General features: G+C 39.5%; 1 protein-coding gene across 1 annotated transcript; it reads left to right on the forward strand.

Annotated features, from left to right (window-relative positions):
* SLC7A9 (solute carrier family 7 member 9) lies at positions 1-27,935 on the forward strand. The gene is made up of 13 exons (XM_090062327.1): positions 1-998; positions 3,546-3,738; positions 11,197-11,344; positions 12,777-13,019; positions 13,497-13,622; positions 14,315-14,414; positions 15,400-15,444; positions 18,336-18,459; positions 20,357-20,460; positions 22,169-22,265; positions 23,252-23,401; positions 23,885-24,059; positions 27,680-27,935. The coding sequence occupies exons 2-13, from the start codon at positions 3,637-3,639 to the stop codon at positions 27,742-27,744; spliced, it is 1,479 nt and encodes a 492-aa protein (XP_089918453.1). The 5' UTR covers positions 1-998; positions 3,546-3,636; the 3' UTR covers positions 27,745-27,935.
* The last annotated feature ends 3 nt before the right edge of the window (positions 27,936-27,938 follow it).

The following is a 27,938-nucleotide window of genomic DNA, read 5'->3' on the forward strand; positions in this document are numbered from 1 at the left end:
TGGTGGGGACAAATTTAAGATAACCTCCAATCGTGACGCTGTACAGGACACAAATTTATAGTTTTCCATGTATAGAATCTCATGATCGGGAGGTCTCCTTAAATTTGAAGTCGTCTTGAATGTTGAGTTGTCCAGATAATGTGTGTAGAAACTCCTCTTACTAAGCAATTCTTAAATATATTTTTAAACCTAAGGAGATTTCTAGGTTTCTTCATAAATATAGCATTAAGGCTGAGAGATTTTTTCACCAAAGAATTCTAGAATGATTTGTAGCCAATTTAGTTCGTAGTCTTAGAAAGTCAGGATGTTCCAAGTTAAAAATGTCTTGAAAAGGTACCTTTTAATTTGATGTTAATGGATGAAGGCAACTGAAATCATGATTTTCTTTGTCTTATGTTGGAAATGACTACTGACTATTATACTTTTTCTGAAATACTCTCTAGGTCAGAGTCAAATTCATACTCCCTTATCTTTTAAAGATAAAATAAACACTTGCTATGGGATGTTAGCATATGGAAATGCTTTTCAGTTTACTAAACAACTGACGGTCATAATAATAAAAATGCTCATTTCCAAGGTACTTCTTTATATTTGTTTATGAATTAGAAAGACCTTAACACATATACAATCATAACAAATTCTTAATTTCATGGAGTCTCAGGTCATTCTCACTGCATAATAAGATACTCAGATGCTGGCCAAACATTAATAGAAACAGTTTATTCATATAAATGGATAAAACCAAAAACATTTTTACAGATAAACTAAATGGGCTGTTGGTTTACCTTGGATTTGTATCTCAAAGCTTCTTGGCTACAAATGTGTTTAATAATTACCTTTTATAACCTCTGTACTTAAGCTTCTTCCTCTTTGAATAATCAGGACTGAAACACAGACATTCCCAGCTGACTAACTTGATAAATCTAACTGGAGAGGTGAAGAAACACACTAGTCCAAAAGCTGTGTGGCCAGATTTATGACATACAAATAGAAATAAGGTAAGTGCAAAAGCAATGTTAAAATATAATGCTTTAAATTAATATTTAAATAAAACTTCTCAAGTAAAAGGTTAGGCAGAGAATTGTAATAAAATTCAGTGGCACAAGCCTTGTGGTCCTCATACATTTAAGTCTGAACCTTTATTTGGATCCATGATGAATATTTTGAGCTTAAAAAAAAAAAAAAAAAAAGTTTATAGCCAAAGATATATCTTAAGATATTGTCACTATTGCCAACATTTAGCTTTTTTTTATTTAGATGAACTGTTTAGATTTGCACCATCATCTTTTGAGACTTACTGATCTGAAATTTTTAATGCTGGAATTAATACTTTGAGGATTTAAAGCACCATCCATTCAATTTGTATTAGTAGCAACCAGCTAAATTGACATAACAGGTTGGCCACTGAAATGAAACAACAAGCAACCAATCTATTAATTTATAATACACAAAACTGTGATTCTTTCAAAATTTTGTTCTAAGAAATTCAGAGCCAAGGTCAGAGGGAAATTTTGCATGAGTGAGGATTGTTAAAGAGCATCAAGTGTAAGCTTCAACTTGCTTCACCACTTGATCTTATATGAATTAAATGTTCTGGAAAATAAACAGCACTATATTAATAAAGCATTAATAAAGTTTTAATAAAGCATTAATAAAGTTAACGAGAGGATTAAGTTTACTGGTCTTGGTTCCAGTTCAGGAAGTCATCAATTTCTGAAGTGGGTCTTTAGAATTTTAGTGGTAACTTTTAACTTATATTATTAGTACATGTCAATTTTAATTTAGGAAATAATATATGATGCACATTTACAAAATCATATTTAAATAAAGCTAAGAAGTTACTTAAGCAAGAATAATGGCAGTGTTTAACGCAAGTAAATTATCTAATGGAGATTTTTTTATGCAAATGAAAACTATACTTGGAAAATATAAAACCAAGATCCTACAGTCAACTCTTATTTCTGAATAGCTGCATTTGGCAAGACAGTTTTATACATGGTTAACTGTTTTAAGTAAAATAAATATGAAAGCCAGAATTTTATATTCAGGTTAAGATCAACCTTTGTTTTTCAATTAACTAAGAAGAATCTTTATGTGTTTTTTGCCAAGGATTGTTTAGTATTTAAATGAAAGATTAGCAGAGTTCCTGATAACTTCAGAATAATACTTGAATCTTATATAGCACATCACATATTCATAGCAGGCCTGTGCAAAGTGGCTAGTATTTGCTTTGGATTCCAACAATTTGGGGGACAGCGGTTCAATCCGGTGATTCTTTAAAAAAGCCTGCACTCACCGGCTGCTGCCAGGCAGAGGGGTGATCACCACTGCCCCCTGCTGTATGGGGGCTCTGCCACAAGCCCCCTGCCCCCCCACTCTCCCACCTGCCCCAGCTCCAGCCTTTAAAAAAACCTCAAACGAACAAAAAAAAGCCTTGACTCACCAACTCCTGCCTGGCAGGGGAGCAATCCCCGCTGCTTCTCACTGCCCCATGGCACGTGGGGGGCTCCTCCACAAACCCCCAAAAGCCCTGTGGCCACTGCAGGAGACAGTGAGTTCAGAGGTTGTTTTTTCTTCTTACAGGCCTAGGAGCTGGGGTGGACGGGGCAGCCATGGGAAGGTCGGGGAAATGGGCAGGGGATGGGTCCTGGCAGGGGCCTCCCATGGTCACATCCCCCACCCCCTACTTACTAGCTTGGAGTCTGGGTCCAGCTCCCTGCTGCAGCAGGCAACGACTGCCCAACTCACCAAAAGATTCGGAGAACTTTGAGTTGATTCAGACTTTTAATTGGTCCCCTGATTAGATTTGGATTCAGAGATTCAGCCACTGAATCAGACCGAATCGCCTCCAAATTAAATCAGCACCTGAAGCTTTGCACAGCCCTAATTCATAGTATAATGCAAATGTTCCCGACTTATCCTTATTTATATTGTAAAATGATTTTCAGAGTTATGACAAATAATTACATTAGCATTCAAAGTCCCACTGTGACCCACCATGATTCTTGAACAAATAATAAATACAGTAAAAGTTCTGTTATCCAGCACCTTATAAGCTGCCATGCTCCACTAACTGGCATGCCGGCTTGTAAGATAAAGTGAAACTTGAAGTGCCCACCACGGTACTTCCCGTTTCTCCAAGCCCCCATGGCTCGGGGCAAAGCATCCTGCGCTGCCGAGCCCTGACCCAGGGGTGTAATAGGCTGTGGGGGGCTGTGCAGGGCCCCGCAGGAGGCACAGCAATGCAGCAGGAGGGGTGGCAATGCCGCAGGAGGGGGAGAGGGACATCCCAGAAGCAGCGTGAGAAGCGGCAGCCAGGTCTGCTCAATTAACCAGCATATTTTGTTATCAAGCATTCCCCGTTCCTGGGGGATGCCAGATAACAGAGCTTTTACTGCAACTGAAAAGGAGGTGTACAAATGTATGTGCCTTTGCACACTACTCAGCTACCCTTCTGAAACTCTTTAGTGATGAGAGGACATCACTCTTTATTGTTATAACAAAAGTTAATTGACTATTTGTGCAACATTTTATTCACATTTTAGGATTCATCTGATTTCATATAAAAGGAAAAAAAAAAAAGGAAGTTAACCTCCTTTTTCATATCTAGAAAGATTCTAACATTAGATCAACCAAATGGATGAAAAAAATTTAAGGAAAAGAACAGGAGAAGCTAATGGTGGAGATGAACTATCACTTCAGACGAGTAAACCCAAAACTACAAATCTACAACAAGAGGCAAGAAAAATTTTACACTAAATACCTTATTAGTATTGCATTTCTGCTATGTTTAGCACTGCTGTAGAACAGTGGCATTCAACCTCTTGCCCCCAGAGCTGCTTCATGCAGCCTGTTGGGCTCGCCACAGGACTAGAAATTTGGTAGCAAGGGAGCAGTAGCTTGCAGAACCATGGCAGTTAAACAGTGACATTGATCCCTGCCACCAGATTTCCAGATCTGTGATCATAGGTGCCAACTTTTATTTTTGCCCAGGGGGGAGCTCCATACCAGTTATCCCATCAGGGCAAAGCATCCCCTGCCTGCCTGGCAGCATTGGGCGGCACAATTCTGCATCCCCAACCCTGCTGCTGCCAGCACAGTGCTCTGGGGGGGAAGACAGGAGGTCAGGGAGCCCCAAGGCCAGAACAGACAGCTGCATCCACCCCTGCCATGTACATAAATCTGCAAGGCACATGACCCCTTAAGCCTCCCCATCCCTGGCAGTGTGTGTAGCAGCAGGAAGCCACCTGCCACCCCCACCCCCACCCCCTTGGTCCCTCAAGAAGCCACCTGTGGCTTTATCTCATTCCCCGCCTCAGGACACATACACTACCTTGGCTGGGCAGCACCCCCAGGTCCAGCCCTTTCCCCACTCCTTCCCTCACTGTGGGGTCCTCAATTTGCCTCTTTCTGTAGGCCTGCCTGCAGGCAGCTGGGGGAGCTGCTTTCTACCACTACCTGGAGATGTACTCCTGGCCACACGTGTGTACATGCACACATACACATGACACCCCCTGCAGGCCGTTGCAGGCTGGAATTCTGCCAGCCTGCAGGAAACCAACCATTTTGTGCATTTTTCCATGGTGAACAGAAAACCCAGATCCCTGTACAATACTGGGAATCTGGGACAAATGCTGTCCTGAAGACATGCAGCCTGGGACCAGGACTTGATGTTCCCATTTAAGGACTGTCCTGCCCAACCAGCAATGGGTGGTCATCCAACCCTAAGGGGGGCCAGGGCCCTCAGGCTCTCGTGTACTCAGTGCCTATGGTTTGGATGACAAGCCCCTGCATGCTACATCATGCCAGTGTATGTGTGGTTAGGCTGCAGCCAGATCTGGTGCAAAGGATTGTGCCAGATCACACCTGCAAACTGAGCCCATGCTAAATAAGGGCTAAAGACAAACCATGCATGTGAGATCTATGGGGCCGGAAAGGTTAAGCACCACTGCTGTAAAAGTATTTCATGGACAGATTGTGTCAGATTTCTGTCAGACAGTGCTAATCAAGTAACAACTTAAAATTTATTGAGTTGTACACAACTAGGAATTTTGGATAAAATTTCAACAGCATTTGAGTCCCGTGGGCTAAATACAGACAGCTGAAAAGCCAGAGGCTGAATCAATGCAATCTTGCAGGTTAGTTTAAACCGTGTAGAGTGAACCAGGAAGCAGGTAAACAAATTCACATCCAATTCCAGAAATGTAGCCACATGCCTGCAGTAGCCCAGACCAAAAGTTGGGGGGGGCGGGGTACAAGGGTTTGCCTCCCAGCCACTGCCAAAAGGAAGGGAGGAGAGAAGCCCTCCAAAGACTTGAGCAGAGGGAGCGTGGCCAGGCACAGCATGCTAATGCCAGGGGAAGAGGGGGATCTGTCTAGGAGGGGAGGGAAAGGGAAGACTGCCCCTGCCAGACTTATCTCCCACTCCCTGCCAGCCTAGGCCACCATGCTGACATGTGTATGGGGGGGATTTAAACCCCATTCCTGGCCCACGGAGGACCCTGGTAAGGAGGGGTGGGGCAGTCCCTGCCAGAGTTTTGCCCCTCCCCCCCACTTCAGCTGAGGGGGGCACAGCCACAACCCAGCCCAGGGTTTGCAGAGAGGTGGGGATGGAAGTGGTTTAAACCCCTCTTCCCACTCTTCTGCCTCAGCCTGCAGCCTAGCTTGTATCTGCCCCTGCCCCCAACCCTCCACTTGAGCAGGTAATAGGGGAAAAGCCCGTTAGGGGATGCTTCACCCTGGCCAGGCAGACCCCGTCTGGGATCCCTTGGAGGTGGGGAGGGGGTTTAACACCTCCCCAGTGTGCCAGTCTGGCTATGCTCAGCCCTGACCCCCCCCAAACGGCAAGCAGGGGAAATGCCAGGTAGAGACTGCTTCACCATTGCGAAGCAGACCCTGGCTGGGGTCACTTGGGGCATAAGGGAGGGGGGTTTACACTCCCTCCCCCCTGCCTCCACCTCAGCGTGCCAGCCTGGCCAGCATCTCTCCACACCCCCTTCCTCTCCACTTAAGCAGGAAAAAAGCCAGGTTTATTCACCCCTACCAGGCAGACCTCAGCTGGGGTCCTTTGCAGATGAGGGAGGGGTTTTAATCCCCTCTCCCTCCCCTCCACCTCAGTCTGTTGTCCTGGCTGTCACCTGGCCATGCCCCCCCACCCCTCCACTCAAGCATGGAGCAGGAGAAAAGACTGAGCAGCTGCTCCGTCCCCACCAGGCAGACCCTGGGTAGGGTTTAGAGCCAGGTTTCCCACCCCTCCCCTTCTCAGTCAGCCAGAACAGTGATAGTGCTCTGGTTAGGGAGCAGAGGAGTAGGGCCAACTCTATTCCACTGGAACAGTCAGCACTTCCCAAGGCTGCAAAGCATCCTGGGAAGCTGGGGGACTGTAATTTAACTTGAACTGTGAAGGTGTCTGGGACAGAAGTTCCATAAACTGGTTTGACCTAAATCAGTTAAGTCTGCTACTATATCCAACCAGGTTATCTTAAACTGGTTTCAGCCATTTTGAAAGTATTTTAAAGTGCAGTGAGCTTCTGTTCTATTACAGGTTCAAACTGGTTTCTGATCACTTAAACTGAGTTATGTATCATTTCTATCCCTAACCTTAAGGAGACCAAGACCCACTGAAAATCACACTCCTTTAACTGGGGCTTAGAGGCTTAATTTAAATTTTATTTGTTACCGTATTAACTAGATAATGGTACCCAGTTGTCCTACCCTAAAAAACAACAAAAAATTCAAACTGTTGCCACTAGCACATCTCTAATCTTTGCAGTTCATTATAAAGCTTGTATATTTTCAGTGCAGCTTTATCTCTATTCATAATTTCTTAGACATAGGACTCTTTCCAGCGCTTTTTAGACTCAAGGCACCATTGCTTAAACTCCAAGACATCCCCCTCAGAAAATGCCAACTCTTAGTTTTCACTATTTCTTAACTATGGAAAAAACCATAGAGTACTTTTTGTGTGGGAAAAAAACTCAGAAAGACTACAACTGGTCAGGATATTTTTGACACAACAGATTCTTATCTGAAAACTGTGGTTTTATCTTGGGAATCCTGTGCAAGCGTTTACACACTTACCAGTGATAATAGTGGTATGGCACTCCACATTACCCTTAAAAAGATCTTGGACCTTTGTATATGCCACAAAATTGGCCTTTAAAGTGACTTAAATGCTCTTTTGCAGTGCTTTAATGGTGCTCCTGTTCACACGCTCGACGGCATATTCCGCTTTAATGGCATTGCTGTTTGCACGTGCAGCAGTGTATTCCACTTTAAATTACTTTGGTATGTAGCAAGATAAACCACCTCCAAGGTGTTTTAATTTGCTACCTAATGAAGTGCAACAGTGCACAGGATGTTGGAAGCAGAGGCTCTATTGAAGGAAAAAAAACAAAAAAGCCGTGAGCCTGATTTTTTTTTCCCCCCCCTGTCCCTGGAGCCTCCTTGCCTGAGCTGTACAGGGGCACGGTGCTTCTCTCCACAGCTGTGGCACCCCCTGGGTTGGATGCCAGTGGGTGTGCCATCTGGGGTGCCCCCGCACAGCTCAGGGACCACTCAGCTTGCCTACAACTCGCCACCCCCCTGCTGCCAAAGAGGCAAGTAAGGATCAGGCCCCCACCCTTGTGTACGTGCCACGGGGGTTTAGCTTGGTTTAATTCTCCCTAAACTGAAGTGGTGTTTTTAAAAACCCACTGTTTCAATTTAGGGAGAACTGAACCAAATTAACGCCTGCCGTGGCATGTACAAGCAGCCCATGTGGCACCCTGGTTAAGAATCACTGCTCTTAAGCTCTGAAAGGAAAATATAAATACCTTGCTCCTGCTTAAATAATCTTCTCTGAAGTGGTCTTTTTAAGCCCCATAAATCCAGCAGATGGAGTAGAGGGAGATGTTTGCAATTTAAGTCTAGTTGTTTGAGGAGAAAATATAAAGGAGAAACTAATCATATGGAGCCAACACAAGTTCTAGAAGCCTGCAAATTTGGTTATTCAAGATTACATTCAATCTACACTTGCCCCTCAGACCTTTGCATTTCTTGTAGTAAAAAAGATCACATGTAATATCAGAAGGAAAATTCACTACTAGTAAGTCTATAAGCTTAACATGAAAGGGAAGAAAAAGCACCCACACGAAACAAGTAAATCAGGTAAGTCACCCAAGAGATGAAGCTTCTGAAACTCAGAAAACCTTCAAAAATCCACAAGGAGAGAGTAACTTAGTCTTGAACAGGAACATGACACAGCATCTCCCCTTTGCTTTTGAAGACAGTATCACCTTCTTCTGACTCACTGAGGAAAGAAAGCTTACCCTAGAGCTTAAAGATACCTTTCAGATGGTTCAGAGACAAAAACACTACAATAATCACGTATTAATTTAAAATCCTATGTTATTCTGGATCCAAGTATTATCAGTTGCACTTCAGGTAATGGGCTGAGGTGGCACAGATGCTAAGGCACACAGGTTAATGTAAGCCCAGAGGTTACAAGTTTGAGGGCAGAAGCGCTCACAGCATGGCCCTGTCAGAGTTCAACAAAATCTGTGAATTCTGCTAAATATACCTTGTCACAAGGGCATAAAAAGGAAGGACCTTAGGTAGTTGATTAGTTCCAATTTTAATTAAAGAAAAAGCAACAAATGGCAGCCCTTCAGTTATTCCTGAATGCATTAACAGATCATTTTGAGCTAAAGGTCAAAAAGACATTTACAGAAATCTGATTTCCACCACAGAATATCAAGACAGGTGGAAGACCACAAAATAACACTTTTTTCTTTTCAGTCTTCTTATTTTAAGGCCTTTTACGCCAGTTTGTGAATAACGTTAGTTCCTGCTGTCTACTCACTAGGGTACTCCATACTTCGCAGCTTCAGGCCTTCTAACTTTTAATAAGATTGGTACCAACAACCCTGCATTTGGTTTGGCATGGGAGAAAGATATTTCTCCTTAAAACAGCTGGAAAAGCTAAGAAATAGTTTCTCAAAATATGAATGCAGTGCTTCAGAGACTGGAAATCCTCATTTTAACCTTACTATGAAGTTAAATATTTCCACATCTGGAAAGCTGCACCATATCACAAAGAACATGACATTCTATTTGCACACTTTTTTCAATGTAAAAGACTTCAGTGTGTATTTGGAAACTGCTAATGCAATGCCTAAACATGCTTATAGTTGATACGCAGTAAGTTTTACATGGTAAATAAGCGTGGATTTGCTCTTTCAGAGCTAAAAATATATACTTGTTCTGTTCTTTTGTTACCAGAAGACATCATTGCAGTTAGTAAGGGCAAAGGTGAATGTGAGGCATGCCCATAGACTGCAAATTATGCAGTTAATAGATCCAAGTTCTGACATTTGCAATAAATATACAAAGCATATTGTAACGATTGCCCTGCAGTTAATCCTAGATGATGAGTTGTTAGAATTAGAGGTGATCTTGAAATACTGGATACTTGGGGAAAACAAAAAACCAAAAAAAACAGAACCAGCGATGTGCCTAGGTTAATGTTCGGATCATGTCACAGGATCTCATTCATAGCTTTTTCTTGCAGACAACGGTACCTAAACAGCAAGCGCTAATGTGATCATCTGCCCACTTGCACCCATTCACTTTGCCCTATGCCAACAGGAGGCAAAAAGTCTTTTGGTTCTGAACATCAGGTAACAGGCATGTGAGAAGAGTATGTTAGAACTGCATGCTCTTTAACCATCCACCAAAGCTTGTTTACTCAACCAAAACCCATCCTCATAAAAATCTTCCATTTAATACCATTTTCAAGATACAAGCACCAAACGAGATACAAACACCCATATCACAGGATAGATTCTTCAACCTAAAAATAATCCTCACAGAACATGCCATTTATATTCTTAGGGGTAGAACAGATATTAATTTGGCTCAACATAGTGATACTAAAGCTCTGAGGACTGTCCTACAATAGTTGCATGCTTCCACTAAAATGCAATAGGTATGTGAAACAGCCACAAGATGGACGAATTGTAACTGTCTTCAGAACTGAAATGAGTGTGGACAGTTCACACCTTCCAAAACTCCATCCAAGGTAACAAAATTGCATGAATTGCACTTGGAAAGTTTTACTCACAATCATACAGACTGCCTTTTTATGAGGAAAAAATCTTGTATTTTATACTATCTAGGAAAGTTCATTGGAAAGAAGCTGGTTTTGTGCACCATACAAGCGCTGGCCCAGTCTAACAAAATGTTGAAACACCATGTTTGTATCTGGAAACCCCCATGTGCTTACTCAGAACAGTTTAGAACTGAAAGGAGAAAACAGCATTAAGAACAAAAGCCTAACATCAAAAGCCTACTTGTTTCCTTGTCATTAAAAAGTCGTAACATTGGAAAAAGCAAGTAATTAGAGGATACCTAGTATTTCAAATATGTACCCAAATTTACAGGAAAACTGCAAAGTCTGGTAAACTGTCAAAGAACTGTAAAAACACTTTCAGATAGGGGGCTATACTAACCATCTCTTCTAACGAGAATCTAACATCTCTCTCTTCTAATCAAAATCTTAAATAACTTGCAGGAATTTTAACTCTGGAGGTTTCCGAATTAATATTAAACTAATATTTAATTATGCTCACCACCTGAGCATGGCATTTTCTCCTTCATCGGGGCCTATTTTACTTATAAGGAACACTAGCAACTATGCATGTGATTTGTGTTTTACATAAAAACCAGGCACAACATATTTCCAGTTTAAAATAAAATGTGTATCAAAGTACAGAAGCAATTTTGAGCATTTTGAAACATAAACCTGATGCATAAACTCCAAACTATCTTTACATTAGCTTACACTAGCTAACTTGTTGACACCGGGATTTGCCAACAAGTTGTGCAGTCTATTATTTATTGCCTTTCATAATTTCATTTTAGTGTACCCTTTTAGAGTTAGTTGCTCCTGAGCATGTTCATGCAAGATTAAATTAATTGTGCTTATAGAAAATTCAATCATTATTTTATGTAAATAGATTTTAAAAACAAAAAAATATAACATTGAGTTGTAGGAATATCAATAAAGTAGTCAGTAGAAGCTCCAATGTAGAATGACCAAACTATTACCAGAAGTAACTTCTCTCCCTTTGTCTCATTTTACTGTATAAGATAATGTGATAAATTGAGTCAATATTAAAAAAGTTACCTTATTGGAATGTCTCCTTTCATTTCAAGGTGGGTCTGATCAGTGGAATCTGTATGATTGTTGGTACAATTATTGGCTCAGGAATCTTCATTTCTCCTAAATCAGTACTTGCCAATGTTGCAGCTGTGGGGCCTTGTTTAATCATCTGGTCAGCATGTGGAATTCTTGCTACTTTAGGTAAGGAAAAAAAGGAATAAAGGTCCCTGTATTTTCCGTTTCTCGATTATTTTCATTGCACAGATAAGATTATACAACTCAGCTCAAAATAAACTTCATGCCAAACACAGTAGTAAGTGCTTGGGCAAAAACTTATAACCCAGGAAGCAGCCTGAAGAAAGCTAAAATACTGAGAACATTTTAAGGCATCAATTAGGGTATCATCAGTTGTCTTAAAAAAAACAACCAGCCTTTAATTTTGTACAAGCCATCCAGTGAGTGTACAAACAACACTGAAAAATAGTAGGGGTGTGCGAAATGGGCTGTATTCAATTCGGATTTGGCCCATATCCGGGAACAATGATTCGATTCGTCCGAATCAGAATCTGAAGATTATGCCCTATGCCTCATGAGACATTACCTATGTCCCTCCTCCCCCTGAGACAGCTAAATCCTTCCCCCACACTGACATACTTGCAGAGAGCTGCTGGAACTGCTCTCTACCACATACATTGTTTGGCTGCACTAATGGCCATGTGCACATGTGCGCATGCACCTTCATGTTTGGCCCCCTGCTTCTGACAGCCCTCCTCCCACTCCCCCCACAGACCTTTGCAGGCTCAAATTCTGCCAGCCTGCAAGGGGGTACCCGTGGTTTCCCCCGTTTTTCTCCTTTAAAGGAGAAAATCCACATTTTTCCATGGGAAATGGAAACCCAGATTCTTGTTCATAAGTTAATGATGTACCATGCTTTCTTGCATACAGTTCACCCTGGAATAAAATGCACACCATGTTTCTGAAAGGCAGAACACAGATTGTTCTTTATAGTAAGCAGCTAAGTAGCAACAGCTAGGGAACTGAGCCTGCTCATTGTTTTGCTCCATATGCATTGCTAAAGATTTTAGATTTAAATCTGAGCAGCAGAAACAGCTTTTATTGTATTTCTCAAATATAATGCAAACTCCTAATTCCAGCAGCTGTCTTTTGGGGGAAAGGGCATGTGTTTAAGCAAACAAATACAGTAATAAATAAGCAAAACGTTATATTTTGACTTTTTACAGAAAAGTTCTGTGATGCAAAGAGGTAACACACTCTTATCTGGTCTTTTAATCAACTATAGAAATAGTAAAGCTAATAAAACATGTTTATAAACACTTTGCACAAATATTTTCAAATTAGGCACCTATGCCTGTAAGATCTAGCCAGTAACTTGTTAATTTTCAGTATTTTTTCCAACTTACAGAACAGTTCCTCACAAGCAAGTTAAAATTTTGGTCACTGCTTATTAGTAATGTTACATAAATTTAATAAGATACTGCACTTTCACGGGTAATTCCTTAAAACTATATTAAGTATAAAAATGGATAGGGAGTGAATTCAAACCGATCATAAGATTTAAAATCCATCAGCCCAAACCACTTAACTATAAACTGCATTTCTTCTTGTTGTTCAGGTGCACTGTGTTTCGCGGAGCTTGGCACAACAATTACAAAATCAGGGGGAGAATACCCTTACCTTATGGAGGCTTTTGGTCCAATTCCAGCATACCTGTTTTCCTGGACAAGTTTACTGGTCATAAAACCCAGTTCGTTTGCTATCATTTGTCTCAGCTTTGCAGAATATGCTTCAGCTCCTTTTTATCCAGGTTGTGATCCACCTGTAGTTGTCATCAAGTGTCTTGCAGCCTCTGCCATTGGTAAGACTCCTAACCATTTTTGGAGAGGACAGAGACATGAAATTGTTTAACAAATTGATGAATGACTTTTTTCCCTTCAGGGGAAGCAAAGAGACTTCAGCTCTGGAAATATAAAATCAGTGTGTGCATAATTACTGAAAAGTTTATTACCGGAAGCAATTTTGCACTTGAAAAAGTAAGGCCTGATAGCCCAGTGGAAGGGGGTATTTTCTGGATTTCATTTCCCTGATAGTAGTAAAAAGAGTAGATTTAATGGAATGGAATGTGATTAGTTTTATAAGTTCTAAAATTAAGTTGATCTCATTTACATACTTATATCATTTTCAGTAAAGAGCTTAGGTAAATAATACACAGATCTGAGGGGGACTGCAATATATAAAAATTAATAAGGCTAATGCTTTATATGCAAATTATGATTGTGAATTATGATTTGGAGCATTTAAAACATAAGACTATAAAAAACTTTTTTCCCCCTAGTGGTTATTACAGCTGTGAATTCACTGAGTGTGAAGTTGGGAAGCTACGTCCAGAATTTTTTCACTGCTACTAAAATGATCATTGTTTTAATTATTATTGTAAGTGGGATCGTTCTCCTTGCACAAGGTAATTAAGTTTTGTCGTTTTAATTTTGCAAATACTAATAGGGATTACTTTTGTTTCTGCTATGATCAGCTATTAAGAATTCACTACAAGAAATTAAGCAAACCAATGAGTATATATATTGTCCTAATTTATTACGGTTCTAGTACAGCGATTCTCTCAGGGTGCTGCAAGGTCCTTCTTGGCATTCAGTGTGGTGCCAGACAACTGTTAGGCATGCAAACACCTGCATGTGATTTACAAGTTAAACCTAGAAATATCAAATAATCCATAGCATCAAAAACATTCATCCCTGTTGTGGTGTTTTTTGAGTTCTTTGCAACAGAATTGCTCTGTTATTTTTTCATAGGCTAGAAATGACTGAAAGCTAATTGTCTGGGGGTGCCTTAAATTTCAAAAGTTTGAGAATCTCTGTTCTAGTGCCAGATCCTGCTGAATGCTTTCAGTTCACTTTTAATTTACTGGGACTTCAAAGCAAACTTTTAGGACTACATGCATAGTGATTAAAAATAATTAATGCATCTGTTCGGAAAGAAAAAGTCAAGATAACAGACCAATCCATAAAAGTCACTGTTCACTTATAATTCAAGTTTAGTTAAGACAATTTGATTCAACTATAAATGTGTTTTAAAACATGACATGATGAGAAAATTGCATTTCATCCTAACCCAGTCCCCATTTATATTAATTTTCAGGAAAAACTGAAAATTTTAAAAATTCTTTCAAGGATACTAAAATTTCCATTGGTTCCATCAGTCTGGCATTTTATAATGGACTCTGGGCATACGATGGATGGTAAGATGTTTTTACTACTGTTATCAGTTATAGTTTAACAGTCTTTACCTGGTTTTATCTCTCCTTGTAAAACTCACTCAAAGGTCTTATTTGGAAAAGTTGAAGTTTGACTTGTTATTGAGAATCCTTGTAATGAACACTGGAAAAGAGCACTCCTATCTTAAACAAAACAAAACAAAACTCCACATCATGTCCTTAATGGCGGGGGAAAAAAACAGGCCAGACCACAAGAATCAGTGGTACCATACTGAAGGTGCTTAGAATCTATGAAAATTTGGCTGGTGTAAGACTACAACATTTTAATTCAATATATTCCAGAAAGGTGCCAAATCAATCCCTTCCTCCCTGAAACTGGATTCCTTATTATTATTCCTTAACAAATACACCCAGAATAGGACATTAGGCAAAACTTTTACATGTTGCTTAAGACCTCCTTTGGAAGGACCATATACAGCAGTGAGAAGACATTACATTCATATCCAAATGTGGTGAGATTAATCAGGATACTTTTTAAAGCTACAGATTCTCAATACTGTATCCTTTCTTAAACAACATTATCATTTTCTTGGAATATGGATGCACAAGAGCTAGAGAATACAGTTTTGAGTTATAACATCCATAAGTTTAATCTTTTATTTGTTCAGTTTATCATATATAAGAACATGGGAGCTTCTGGAATCCACAGTAATATGACTGAATTCCCCTATCTTCTTAGCTACTAGGTCATAGCTGAAAAGGGCTGCTTTTTCTGTTTTAAATGTATTAAGGTCAAATACTGATGTATTTATTTTTATTTCATAAAAATATTTCCTATCTAAAAGTGTTGGAAGAATGAAAAGACTTGTTTCCGCCTGATACAAATATTAGCCTAAAACTGTGGTCTAAAGAAAACGAGTATTTGAGATATTCCGATACCTGGCTTCCAAGTAACTTGACATTTGAACAACTGACCACTAGTAACGTTATGCTAATGGTTTTCTTCCAGGAATCAGCTAAATTACATTACAGAGGAACTTAAAAATCCTTACAGGTGAGACCCAAAAAGATAACACAAAGTTTAAGCAGCAGAATTTCTAAAGGCCCAATTAAAGCCTTATAAGTGTTAACACAAAACACATATTTTAGTTTCTCTTTTAATCAGATTGGTACTCCAAATGTTATGATGCTTGCTCACATATATTCTACCCTGGATTTTACAATTAGTTCTGGACACTTATCAATTCCATCTCTATTGATGTCTATTATGCCCCGACAAATAAATACAAATTTAAATTTATGCCCTGAATTACAAAAAATGCATTCTAATCAAATTTTAAAATGCACTTGATGCTACTTTTAACAGTATATATGATTTCTGAATATCATCTATATAGTTAATGTAGATAGGCAGAAATAATCACAAATAATCAGGATGATAGTGCATGACTCAGGAAGTCTGGGGATACATGCATCAGGATTTCCATCAACTTCCTCAAGAAATCCTTACAGTGCAAGATAGGTCCTAAATAACATTGACAAAATAATAAAAAACAAGAAATCTCCTACCCTTAAATTGGATTTCTCAGAGTAAATCATAACACACAGTAATGAGTCAATCTCATTTTCCTGGTCGACTGACAACTCGACTCAAGACAAAATACATAATGAAGAGGTTCTTACTATGAAGTGTCACTCTGATGAGAGGCTCATTGAAATTAATTAATTAACAAAACTAGTTAATGACTGTACTAAGTAAGGCCAATAATCCATAGTAATAGGCTCTAAGTAATAGGCTCTAAATATCAGTAGCAATAAACTGAACTAGATGGGAGAACACCTCCCCCCCCCCAAAAACCCCACCTTTGACTTTGCAAATAAATTGGATTACTGACTTTAGAATGTGTCTGTCAAACGTTGCCATATCTAAAGTAGCAATATTCAATTAATAATATTTAGGACAATGTAAAACATCTTGAAATCAACCATTACGTAGTGTCTTCTCTATAGAGGCTGCCTCTTCCCTAAATTTCTGCTCATGAGGGGCCTTTTCCTTGGTCTTACAAGCATTTAACTTTGCTGCATCCACCAAGTAATCACCAAATCGACAATTTGTTTGGTGTTTTTTTCACTACTTTCATTTCCTTGCACAACTACCATTACAGTAATCAAAATTTTGAATGATTTAGTTTTCTCCATATAAAATGCTGAGCTTGATATGCTGTCATTAAGTGATGGGGTTTGGGGAATGAGAGAAAAGGGAAAAAATTTTCAGGAAGGTGGAATGCTTTTCATGAGGACTTTCTTATTTATTTATTTTTAATATTCTTTTAAGAGAGGCTGACCTCTGCATTTAAAGCAAGTGGAAGCAGCAGCAGCTGTGGAAGCTTCATGCTGCCTATACACATGCAAGGGGGGCATTTTAATTACAGTGGTTCCCAGACAGCTGCCCTCCCCCAATGTTTCAAAATGGCCACAGAGGCACTTTAACTAAAGATCATTCAACAAGATTCAGCTAAAGCGCCCTTGTGGCCATTTTGAAACATGGCAGATTTAATACACATGACAGCGAGGTAACGCTGGAGCATTCCAATTAGAACAAGCATGTCTATAGGCAGCCTTGGTTCCCAGCCAGGTCTGGATAAAATAAAAATTATAAGGCCATCAGGGGAATGAGAAGCATAAATGTCAGAGGGCCTGGGAAATACCATTTAAATAGCAATAAAACTTCCTGTTCCAGCTGTGAGAACTCAAAGAAAATATTGTATTGCTTTGGTTAGAGTACACACTCCGTTGATTTACTTTGCCAAATATACATGGTTCAGATGCAGTAAAATCCAGCCTGGAAGGAGTTGTCAGCACGGAGGCGGAAAAGGATCTTGGAGTCATCACTGACTCCAAGATGAACATGGGGAGGCAGTGTGGGGAGGCAGTTAGGAAGGCCAACCGTGCCTTGTCATGCATCCACAGATGCATCTCGAGCAGGTCAAAAGAGGTGATCCTCCCCCTCTATGCGGCACTGCTCAGGCCGCAGCTGGAGTACTGCGCCCAGTTCTGGGCGCCGCACTTCAAGAGGGATGTGGAAAGCATGGAGAGGGTCCACAGGAGGGCCACTCGCATGATATGGGGACAGAAGAGCAGGCCGTATGAGGAGAGGCTGTGGGACCTGAACCTGTTCAGCCTCCACAAGAGAAGGCTGAGGGGGGATCTAGTGGCCTGTTATAAACTAGTCAGGGGGGGATCAGCAGGCATCGGGGGAGTCACTGTTCCCCCAAGCACCGCCAGGAGTGACCAGGAATAACAGTCACAAGCGGGCAGAGGGTAGGTTTAGGTTAGACATCAGGAGGCGCTACTTCACAGTCAGGGCGGGTAGGGCCTGGAACCAACTTCCAAGGGATGTGGTGCAGGCTCCTACCCTGGGGGGTTTTAAGAGGAGGTTGGATGAACACCTTGCCGGGGTCGTTTGACCCCAGTACTCTTTCCTGCCATGGCAGGGGGTCGGACTAGATGATCTGTTCAGGTCCTTTCCAACCCTGGAAACTATGAAACTATGAGTTACGACCCACCTTAGATTAACTTCTTTAGCTAACAATCAGTATGACAGTGTATGACAACTAAAAAATTCAACTCTTCTAGGCAACATAACCCAGACAGTGAAAATTTAAAACAATTTAAGTGATGAAAAAGGACATTTGGATTCTAAAATTTCTCCAATTTGAATAATCCCTGATATTATGACAGTTAAAGAATGTGCCTAAATGCACTTATCTTGAACAATGATCCTTCAGCCATAGTGAAACAAATGACATACAATAATTAGTAGTGAAGACACCTATGACTAAAGAATTTTAAATTAGAACTAAAACTGAAGGAAGCCTATAGTCATTATAATAAATATACCTACCAATTTAGAAATGCTGATACTGTATCTTTTAAATTCTTTAGAAATCTACCGCTATCTATAATCATTGGAATTCCTCTGGTTTCAGTTTGCTACGTTCTGATTAATATTTCATATTTTACCGTAATGACTTCAACAGAACTTCTACAGTCACAGGCAGTTGCAGTGGTAAGTCAAGTCATCTTTCATTTTGTAATTAGAAACATCTACTGAAATACTGCACACGTTAAAGAACTAAATCCTAATAAAAAGGCAATTATGTTCTTTAGTAATTTATTTCTCTCTGAACATAAATTGGCAGTATGATTGTTTTGTTAACGTAAATATATTTTATATTAATCTGACAAAAATAACTTGCCCCAGGCCCTACTAATGAGAAGCAACTGGAAATAAGAAAATGTTTCCATCAATATTTACATTTTAAAAGTACTACAAGTTCAGAAACTGGTTTTAACATATACTCAACAGAACAACAACATACAATTGACCTTATTTTCCTCCTTTCCATTCTGACTGGTATTACTGAGATGGCAAATGGCTATAAGCAGGCACAAAGTCAAACTGTTATCCTTTCAAAGATACAGCCTCTGTCTCATTCAATCCCTGTCCTGGACTCCTTTTATTTGATGTTACACATGGGTAGATAGTTGTTATGGAACAAGCATTTGACATTTCAGAAATGGCTTTTGTAAATTCTTGGCAGGTATAGTATTGTACAAGATTTTACTTAACATTTTAAAAGTTAATTAAGAAGTTTTAATTTTTTAAAAAAAAGAGAATCCCTCCCCACACCTAAGTTCCACTGAATGAATATGCAGCGTAACAGAACCTTAATTCCCCAAACGGTTGGTGAGATGCACATGGGACAGCTTTATTTGCAGTAGAAAAACATCCAATTCCTTTAGCTCTGTGGAAAATAAACATTTCATGATGTACTGCATTCTTTATTCAGAGCATTCATGCAGAAACAGTTCATAAAACAGTGCAGAGAAAAAACAGAATCTTGCTTTAAGGCAGCAGGATTCTAGTTTATTCAAAATTTCAATTGTTCACCAAAACAGAAAAAAGAGGTTGTGCAGTGTGTATGCATAATTAAGTCGAGTTTGAGGATTACTATTCTTTAATCTCCTTTATCAACATATCGTCTATAAATCACTATACACCACCTGTTGTGGACACTATTTAACCAAGTCAATACTGACACTAAAATTGCAGGCATATCACCTCACTAGACCTCAAATGCATCACTGTAGACTATCAAAAAAACCTGGATCCCGGTGGGAATGGGCCGACAGGTTATCTGGAAGTTCCCTTTTAACATTATCACTATTGTGCAACATCACAGCATTGTTAGGTAAAACTGCTGCTGCTGTATCTTGAAGAGCTGGCAGATGACAGTAATCTGAACCTCAAATGTTATTAATATTTTCATATCATCTTTCGAAAAAATAGAATGTCACCCCAGTAAAATGAAAATTATTGTATCATGGACAGATATACCCACACTATATTTAATCCACCAAGACTAAAAACAAAGCCACAAAGACATGGTAGTTTAGCTTTAAAACATGCACTAAGAACAAAAATATGCTCACAGTGAAGCTCATGTTCCCATATCGTCTTCCCTCCCATTACTTCTACTAGCTAAAACTAGCCTGGGTGTGCCAACTTACACAACAATCACATCTTCCTTTCGTTGACATCCCCTAAAATTTAATTCAGGTTCTTAACCAAATAGCAGTCTGTTCAAGATACATTATATCTGTATTTAAATAACCCCAGCATTTAGTTTCCTGGTTTAAACAGCAGTGTAACACTACTAAAATGCCTGCATTCCACTAAAGCAGCCTTTTGTTAAAGCAGTGGGTGAAATATTTCCACAGTGTAGTTGTTATTTTATTCCATAGTATTAAGCAAGTTTTGTTTTGGGTTGCTTTTTTTTTTTTTTTTTTAAATCTGTAGAGACTTATTTGCAGGATTTCTTTATGAATGGTTCCTGAACAACAGAATACAACCAAAACAAATATCATGTTAATTGTGTCTATATTTTAATCCTGTATCTCAGACATTTGGGGATCGAGTCCTTTATCCAGCTGCTTGGATAGTTCCTCTCTTCGTAGCCTTTTCTACAATTGGAGCTGCCAATGGGACCTGTTTTACTGCTGGCAGGTAAATTTCAAATTTAAATAGCTGAATACATGATATGGATCTACAAGTGAAATCTTACCTTTCCTTGGACTAGGAATTTGAACAAGCTGTTGAACAGCATGGTCACATCCACACAAGCAGGGGAGTGTATTCGCAGTAGCACAGATAGCAGCAGTGCATAAGTTTGTGGTCTGCAGTGGGACACATTGCTCTGCTGCTCCATGTGCTGCAAGGGGGGCTGGTTGGGATACACAGTACTTCAGTGCATTGCTAACTGGCAGGCAGCCCTCGCTGAAGCACCCTGTGCCCCAAACAGCAGGGGAGCAGATGCCTTCTCCCATTTCCATGCACTGCAAAGCTCCTGCACTGAGGCACCCTGCATCCCAGCCAGCCGCTCCCCAAGTGGCCAGGGCACAGTGTACTTCAAAACGGGGGAGCAGGCAGCCTTGGGCTTGCTGCTTCTGTATGCCTCATTGTGGGGGCTCCACTGCAGCGCCCTGCGCTGAGGCACATGGAGCCCATATCTCCAGCTATATTGCAACTCAGCCAGCTGGGGTCTGGCTGGCTGAAGCACAGTGTCCCTTGAGATCGGGGCTCTGCATGCCTCAGCGCAGGGGCTTTAAATCCTAGATAGGATTCGCTAAATCCCGGTAGCGAATTTTGCCCTAGCTCTGCAAATTAGCAGCACGGTGCAAGATATAATGTGCAATGTGCAGTTCATAGTGCTGGAAAGATCTTTGCGGTGCCATAAACCACATAGTCAAACTTGACCTGTCTCTAACAGAGGCAGTTATATAGGTTTGAAGAAACATCAAAAACCATGTTTAGTAATGTTTGGCAAAAAACTGTTTAAAATATTTAGCTATATGTAAAAATATCTGGTTCAAGTAACAGGTGGCAGGGGAAAAAGAAAATAAAGGTCCAAACAGGAAGTCTGGGGAGGGTCCATACCATACATTATCAAATACGATGACGATTCAAGTTCATTCTTCTGCATTTTTATTGTTAACTCAAAATGAACTAGTTTAAATTCATATAAACACCATAGCCCTGAACACTAGATATCAACATTTTACCAGTGAGATCACTTTTTCCATAGGAAGTATTGCAAGGCAAGGGGAAGGGGCGGCGGAGAGCGGGGAAGAGCAGGAGTGAACATTTAATAACAATATACACAGTATAAATCAAATGCCTGTAACATGCATAGGCTTATGTAGGTTAAAGAAGTTCTAAAATGTTGTGATGACCATGAATTAAACAAAAAACTACAAGAAACTGAACTAATCATCTTTCCCACATAAATGAGAAGCTTGAGAACCTCATTCCCCACAGTCTGCCAATCCTCCAAATCATATGCTATGAAATATTTGTGTTGATTTACATAATTTTTATAGAGAAGAATTAAATTGGTAGTTCTAAATATTGAACAAGTCCTAAGTTCTGCACTGATGTGCATTACTCACATGTTTCAAAACCAGTTATACCTCCTCCCCACCATCTCAAGTGATCATTCCCTAAAGCTAGTTATGGTGCAAATCAGACAAACTTTAACTGTTACTCAGATGTAGCCACATATGGAGATGTATTCAGTAATCAAATCAAACTTTAAAAAAATATTTTAAGTATTCTGACCTATCAGAAAAATAAGCTAGTTTTAAATCCTGCGTAGATGCCACAATCCTGCGTAGATGCCACACTAACCAAATTAACCTGTTTTTGTTTTTGTCAGACTTGTTTATGTGGCAGGTCGCGAAGGACACATGCTAAAGGTGCTGTCTTACATTAGTGTTAAGCGTTTAACCCCAGCACCTGCTATCATATTTTATGTAAGTATGAATTTTCAGCAAAGAAATAAAAGGTTACGTAAAACAAATCAAAGAAAAACATGCTTTTCAAATGACCCAATGGTAATTTCAACATGTAGATCCTTCCATATGCATATAATCATGATTTTTCTATAGCTTTGGCTATACATATGATAAAATAACCAAACATATTTTAGAACGACTACATAATTCATAGAACTCTCTTCATTTTAATGTCATTTCACTGTTCCAACTACTAAAAGTTCTTAAACATTCATGGAATTAAAACATAAAAATTCAGCTACTCCAGAACTTTAAGGAAGTAGGGTTCTGACAGCATACCTTTAGATGTGCAGCATGCAGGCACATCATTTCTGAGGTCATACTGAATAACTTCAGTGCTTCTGCTAAAACAAGAATCCTAGAAAAGTTTTTCTGCAAATACCCATGCCCCCTAAACTTGGAATTTGAGCTAATGTTATGAATAAAAGCATACATGTTTGTAGTATGAATAAAAATACTTCTTCCTGCTTAGCAAGTGAATTTATGACAAAAAGAAGATTGATATACTGCTTCCTAAATCTTGCAAACGCTTACACACCTAAAATTCTCACATACAACATGCATCTTTCCCCGCCAAACACCAGCTGCTGGAAACTGGAGTGAGTATTATATATAAAACAGAGTAAGAGCAGTTTCTGCTACTCTGGGTGAAATGGTGCATATTATGTTCCAGAACATGTTTTATGTGATAAAATAAGATGCTTCAGACACGAATAGTTCACTGACTTGAAATGGGCCTAATCATTAATTCAAAATTTAGGGGGTGGGTTTGGACAGTAAAAGGTACTAAATATGCTGACAGTTCACTGAAGTGGAACAAAAACCTGTATTACACACTAAATCAGTTTGAATACACGTCCTACATACAGGTGAAACTCGGTTTTTTATTTCTACATCAACCCTCTTTCACTATGTCCATAACAATTCTTTCTTTATATTTTTAGGGGGCAATTACTATTATTTATATCATCCCTGGAAATATTGATACACTCATTAACTACTTTAGTTTTGCTGTCTGGATATTTTACGGTTTAACTGTGCTGGGACTCATTGTTATGAGGTTTACAAGAAAAGAGCTCAAGAGACCAATCACAGTAAGTTTGGCACAAGAATGTGTTTCAAAACATAACAACAATGAACCTGGTGTCCTTTTCACGCTTTTTACTATCGCTATTCCTCTTTCTACCTCCACTTCATGCCAAAAGGTTACAATCAAAAACTGGCCACCATTGGTCAGAAAGTGCTAGGGATGAAACTTAGTTCATTCCATTGGAGTTTAGGTGTCTTGATTTTTGTCAATTCTTTTACAATTCTAATACAGAAATAAATTAATCTACCTAGGAGGTCTCTGGTGTATCACATAGGCAAACCAATTCCTTTACTGTTGATAATGATAAACACCCTTTTCAGTCGCTTCTCAACTTTTTTTTTTTTTTTTTTTTAATATACTATAAAAAACCCGAGACACAAAGGGGGTAAAAAATCCTTCATTATTCAATAAGTTCTAAAACAAAGATGGGCTATATCAGAGAATAGTCACAGACCTTTATAAATGTTTGGTGTTCTTTATCTTACAGGTACCTATCGTCATTCCCATCTTTGTGACACTGAGCTCAATTTTCCTAGTTCTGGCTCCAATCATTAGTCAACCTGAACTGCCATACCTGTACTGTGCATTATTTATACTTGGTGGACTTGTATTTTATTTCCTTTTCGTTCATTTTAAATTCAACTGGGCACAAAGAATATCAAGTAAGTATAATTTTAACAATTAATTGTACATTATAGTAGTACAAATGCTATAAAAAAATTAAATATCTGAAACATCTCTTCTGTAGCAACAGTGCTATCCGTTTATTTTATAAAAAAAAGTGAGATTCTGAACTGATTGTCTATACATGTTAGAAGTTGAAATGAACTGAAAATTACCTTGGCTAGTAACAGAAGTGATTTCAGAGTCCCTGTAGACATGCAGGTAAAAGGCACAATAGGATCCGATGCATGTTCCACACAATTGCACCTCCTGCCATACCACATGTATGGCAGGAGGCATGATTGTGGGATCACAATGATTCCAGACCAGTTAACAATCCCAGGCTCCCCCTGCACCAGCAAGTAGCAAGCTCTTGTGGCTGGGAGCCCCCTCAGCTGACAAGACTGCAGCTGATGCACTGTCCCAGCATCAGGAGCTCTCTATGCACACCCACAGCTGGGAGACAGCAGCTGATGCAGGATTCCAGCAGCAGAGGTACCAGGCTGTAGCTGACGTGAGCTTCCAGTCATGGGAACACCCTAGACACCCCCACAACTGGGAGACCACAGGTGACCAGCCACAGTGGCACCTGATCAGCTAAGGGAGCTCCCAGTCACATGTTCAATTAATGGAAGGAACCACAGTAGAATAATTCTGTAGCTTATTTCTTTTTATCACGCAACTGATTGAACATGCGACTTGGCGACCACTTGAGATATAATTAACCGATAATCATATCTTAAAATGTAATGTGTAGATGGGGCGTTAAACTCACATAGCCATTTTCAATCTGGCCCTTACAGGTAGTCTTTGAGGATTCAGTACATACAAAATTAGAAAAAAAAAAAGGCAATACCACTGGAAAATGTAAAGAGCCAAAGGGGGAAGTGATTGTACTATAGTATTCCCCTTTCAGGACTGCTAAGAAGTATCTGGGAGTTATCTTGAAAAATACTGTTTGCTTCCTGGGGAAAACAGAGAACACAGTGAGACACTGCAGAAAAGTAAAGTAAAGCTGGATTGGATAAGAGAATATAAACCAACACTATCATGGTGGGGTTCCCCCACTTCCTTTTCTTGTTATGCATATTCAAGCTTTGACACTGGGGTCAAAATGGCTGATTTTTGTGCACAAAACAGCTAATAGGTTCTGTCTCTAATGGTAAAAACAAGAAGTTTTAAGGCTGGGATATCATTAATGCCTGACAGGTTATATTCTTCTTATTGAATAAGATTAAGTTCATGTCTTATTCCTCACTAATGTGTATCGTTTGTTTTGTGGTTGGAAGTATTTGTGTTATATTTAACTATATAAAAATCTAAAATAGTTTGATTTGAGCAAATATGCTTAATCACAGTACACAGACACATTGTACATTAGTGAAGATGAGTAAGAGAGGAACCAACAAAATATTTCCTTGGCCAGTTTGCACTTTGGTTACATTTGAACATCTTTGTGTATACCAGTTTAGACTGTCTGGAAAACTGCAGCTGTCCTCCTGTTTCACTGTTTTTTGCACGTTTTAGAATTGGGTCGACTTTTGGTGTTGATGAATGGGAGATTGTAAAATATGTATGAAAATTCCAAGGTTGTCTTGATTTCCTTAACAGTGCAAACAAGGTACAGATTAGTTTAGTTTAAGGCAGTCTTCAGTTAAATTTGGAAGTAAATAAAAAGTGGAAAGCTTTATTTTCTGAGGATAGAGAACAGTCTTGCAAAATGCACTTGCTGTTCATAGAGACATCTAAAAGTGCTTAGTATTCTGTGATGGTGTTTATCCTGCAATTAACTTTTAATGAGATGATGGGAAACTTTTTTTTTTTTTAAATGCTGTCACATTGGTGTGGAGAACATGTTGGCTGCTTTAACATTTTTAGCTTCTGGTGGTGAACAGTAAGGTATGATGGTACTCAAATTAGACCAAAATTACTATTTTAATAGTCAAGATCACAATCTGTGATTGACCACCCTTGGTAGCTTGGTGAGAAAAATCACACCTTGTCTGGGTTGGTGGAGAAAGTCGTATTTAAATGATTCTACTCTTCATTAACAGAGGCTAAATTAATAATAAAGTGCTTTTCTAATTAAGAGGAAATTCCTTACCTGGTTACTACCATGGTCCTATGTGCATCCTCTTTCCCACCCTGCCTTGCATCCCATCTTGATCTTGATGTTGGCACTTGACACCAGAAGCTTTGGTTAGCTTTGAACCAAAAAACACAGCTTCTCTCAAATGACAGTTGTCAGCTGAAGACTGAAGTCATCTAAAATAACTCCCAGGTACTAGCAATCTGAGCAGCCAGAGGTGGGGGGAAAGGCTTCAATAAGAACAGATTCATGAGCACTGGATTCAGTTCTGACTGCTTTTTGCAGCATCTAGAATGCCATATCTGAAGTTAATCACTTATGTGGCTTTTAGCACAAGTGTGTCAAGTTTTTCACCGATATCTTTAATATAAATTTCTTTAATATAACAATATATTTGTGTGTGGGTGTGTGCATGTACACTCAGCCTTAATAAGCATGCTTTCTTTATCTGCATTCTATATGTAACCCCTCATACAAGGGGGTGTGGGTGTGCAGCTATAGTAACTCAGGTTCCTCAAGGGTGTTTCAGCTGTAACAGGAGGGTACAAACAAGTTTTGATTTGTTTACACACAAGCATCCAAACATCAAGATGTAACTTAGCATGGAAACCTGATCACAAAATTACGCTCTCTCAGCAGTACAACTTATAATGGTCATAAACTGGCAGAGGGTAGATTTAGGCTAGATATTAGGAGGCACTACTTCACGGTCAGGGGGGCTAGGATCTGGAACCTACTTCCAAGAGAAGTGGTGCTGGCTCTTACCCTGGGGATTTTTAAGAGAAGGCTAGATGAACACCTTGCTGGGGTCGTTTGACCCCAGTACTCTTTCCTGCCATGGCAGGGGGTCAGATTAGATGATCTACTCAGGTACCTTCTGACCCTAGAAACTATGAAACTATGAAACCATTTTATGTTATGCATAAAAACATTCCATCTGGAACAGCAGTACTCAACCTTCAGTCCCCGCAGCCATCAGCCAGCCCACGGGTCCAGAAGTTGGTAGAGGGAAAGCAATGGCAATGTTAATTTCTGCTTCCCTGCTGCCAAATTTCTGGACCTGTGGGAAACACTGCAGGTCAGATGACAGGGCCCTGCACACCAGACTGTGCTGGCACAGGGTAGGGATAGGACATGAGGTCACTCCACAGCTGGATATGGCAAGCAGGGATGGATCCAGAACATGGGGGCTGACCCAGCATCATTCAAATGCTCCTCAAGGCTGAAAGGCTGAGAACCACAGGACTAGAACACTAAAATTATTATTTCATACCAGATGATGAGAGCTAGTGTGGTCTAACATAGAGCACAAAGCTGGAAACCCGAAATTTCTGATCAGATCCCAAATTTACTTTGGCCATAAGCAAAACATAGCTCCCCCTCTATAGGAAGGAAACAAAAATTGCTTAAATATCTAACATTGCAATGAATTAGAAAAACAATGTAAATTTGAATTTTAAAAAAAAATAAACATTCCTAAGAACAAACTTAAAAATAAACTTCTCTAATTCAGTAACTTCTTATTTTCAGAGCCCATCACCATGTACCTTCAGATGCTTCTGGAAGTTGTACCAGCAGAGGAAGATACAGAATAAAGCAGATTGGATTTCTCTTAATCCATTTCTAAGCACTATATTGTTTGAAGCAGCTTGAGTAGTTTGACATACAATGTTCATATTTGCTGAATTCAGACTTTCATTGTGATATGCAGATTTTTTACAACTGTTATAATTTATAAACTATATTTACAGTATCTTAGAAGATATTTGAGAATAAAGATTTTTTGACC

This window comes from Crocodylus siamensis, chromosome 9 (genome assembly GCF_052110815.1).
Source record: "Crocodylus siamensis isolate JL-2025a chromosome 9, ASM5211081v1, whole genome shotgun sequence".
In the NCBI taxonomy this organism is placed as follows: domain Eukaryota; kingdom Metazoa; phylum Chordata; order Crocodylia; family Crocodylidae; genus Crocodylus; species Crocodylus siamensis.